Source organism: Terrapene carolina, unplaced genomic scaffold, assembly GCF_002925995.2.
Source record: "Terrapene carolina triunguis isolate 2854851 unplaced genomic scaffold, T_m_triunguis-2.0 Scaffold10559, whole genome shotgun sequence".
Lineage (NCBI taxonomy): Eukaryota > Metazoa > Chordata > Testudines > Emydidae > Terrapene > Terrapene triunguis.
This window is the reverse complement of record NW_020674910.1, coordinates 1,947-4,325: the sequence shown is the minus strand read 5'-3', so window position 1 is coordinate 4,325 and position 2,379 is coordinate 1,947. Positions and strand designations below refer to the sequence as shown.

The following is a 2,379-nucleotide window of genomic DNA, read 5'->3' as shown; positions in this document are numbered from 1 at the left end:
AGAAAATTATGAGTAATTTTGAAAGACTCCTCCATACCAGAGCAGTAAGTGAGCAGCGCGAGGAGCAGAGGGGCCCAGGCCATGGTGGGGAATCCAGACAAGCAAACAGGTCTGTGGCTGGGACCCTCCAATTGTCTCTTAAACCCCCAGAGCTGGAGATCGGCCCCTTCATGCAAATCTGCTCCCTGCTCACTGGCTGCTGCTGCTGCCCTGACCGCCCCCGCTCCCACTGTGAGATGGGAGAAGGGCCATAAAGGACAAGTGTCTTAGTAACTGACACTCAGCACTGGTGAGTATAGACCACGGGCTGCTCATTCATCAATCACAGTACAAAGGAGAACCCTGCACAGATTTGAGAAGTGATTTTCTGCATTGTACAGAGTCCACTTGTAGCCCTGGATTACTTGTAGGGTCTAGAGATTCAAGCTGCAGCTGCAGTCGTTTCCCACCTCGCTGTGCGGGGAAGGAATGGGACGGTGCTGGGAAGCTCTGTGACTAATGGGAAATGAAGCCCAGACACGGCCACAGGCTGTTTGCTGATGTGAGTGTGGAAGGGAAATGTGTTTTCCACGTCACAGCCTGCAGCTGGAATATTGTCATAAGGGATCAGGGTGGGACTGGGAGCAGTTAGTCAAAATTACATGGAATTTGCATCTGTACAGACACCGGCCAGTGCATTGCCCTTCCCCAAAGCCAATGGGCCAAATTCTGATCTCATTTACACCGCCAGTGTAGACTCAGAGTAAACTTCATTGCCCTTAATGGAATTATTTTGCATTTACACCAGTTCAACTGAAATCAGACTCTGGCCTGTTATCTGACAAGGTTAAAAACATGGAGCTAGCTAGATTAGTGCATTGCCGTATGCAGAAAGGTCAGGTCTGAGGAAGGAACAAAAGTATCTTTCCTCAGAAAATAATAGATGCAGCAATATTGCTTTGGATTAAAGTAATATGGCTCCAGAGCCCACATGTTACCTGTTACAATGACACAGTCACCTGCCCTATATTTCAATCTTCTGTGTGTGTTGAACGGAGTGTGGCTCATACCCCCCATTCATCACTTCTGGATTTGGCCCCCAATGTCTCACAATTCAGTGTCAGGGATTGTGTGTGAAGACCATCAGATAGTGCAGTTGAGGAGACACATGCCCAGTGTTTTAAAACACAGGCCCCGTTCGGCTGGACACAGAGATTTGCCTGAGCTGATCGGCAGACTGCAGAGAGCGATTAGAGAACAGGGCAGAGCTGTTCCCTGTGGAAAGAGAGGCAGAAGGAGGCAGGAAAGGGCCACACCACCCGGGAGAGAAGGGCTGGAATTATAATTGGAAACTAATCAGCAGTCGGACTTTTTCTCAGCAGAAGCCAGACTGCAGCCTGCACCGTTCCCAGCAGAGCCAGTGCAGAGAGAGGGGGAGAAAAGGGGAAGTTTTTATCTCAGTTCCCCACCTCGCCGTATCACAGTGTACAGTGTACCACTGCTACCCATATACACAGCACAGTAATAGTCAGCATCATCCTCTACCTGGACAGCGGTGATGGTCAGGGCAGCGTCGTTACTGGAAATGGACCCAGAGAACCGGGCAGGGATCCCGGAGGGTCTCTTACTAGTTTCATATATAAGCATCCGAGGAGCAGAGCCAGGTTTCTGCTGGTACCAGGAGGGATAGTTGCTGGTGGTGATGGCTCCAGTGCTCAGGCTGCAGGACAGAGTGACAGCCCCTCCTGGGGTAATGAACACTGAGGGCTCCTGAGTCACCACAGCCTGTGAACTGACCCCTGAAATCAACATTACAAACACATTATTATTAATTCAGTTCCTTTATTCCTTGAAAAGTCACCTCCTCCATAACAATCACACTGAACATAAACCCGCCCAGCTGACCTGAGCAGTACGTGAGCAGCGTGAGGAGCAGAGGGGCCCAGGCCATGGTGGGGAATCCAGATGAGCTCGGCTTCCTGAGGCAAACGGGTCTGTGGCTGGGACCCTCCGATTCTCTCTTAAACCCCCAGCGCTGGAGTACGGCCCCTTCATGCAAATCAGCTCCCTGCTCACTGGGTACAGAGAATGTTCTAGAGAAGAGAATTTTTTTAAAAGGAAGATGAGGCTCAAGAAAGATCAGAGGAAGAAGGCAGCATGAAGAGAGCAAATCTCAGAAAGAGCAAGAACCACAGCTGAATTAGTAACATTTTTCCAGCCAGAACAGACGATGGCACAGCTCCTAGATTCATTCTTGCAAGTCCAGAGGCAACGAGGATTTGAACCCAGACCCCAGGAACACACACAAGAGCAGAGTAAGGCACTGGGCAGTACGATGACGATTGCTGGCTACCGCTCTGTGGAGCGCAATTCAGGGGTACTAACCACGGTTGCTTTCCC

General features: G+C 50.3%; 1 gene segment (V, D, J or C); it reads right to left on the bottom strand.

Annotated features, from left to right (window-relative positions):
- Window positions 1–1,448: 1,448 nt before the first annotated feature.
- Window positions 1,449–1,930, bottom strand: LOC115271424 (the record flags this gene model as incomplete). The annotated part of the segment is given in 2 exon segments: window positions 1,449–1,778; window positions 1,885–1,930. Coding segments are annotated over 2 exon segments (376 nt in total), but the record flags the coding sequence as incomplete, so codon positions are not given.
- Between the last annotated feature and the right edge of the window lie 449 nt (window positions 1,931–2,379).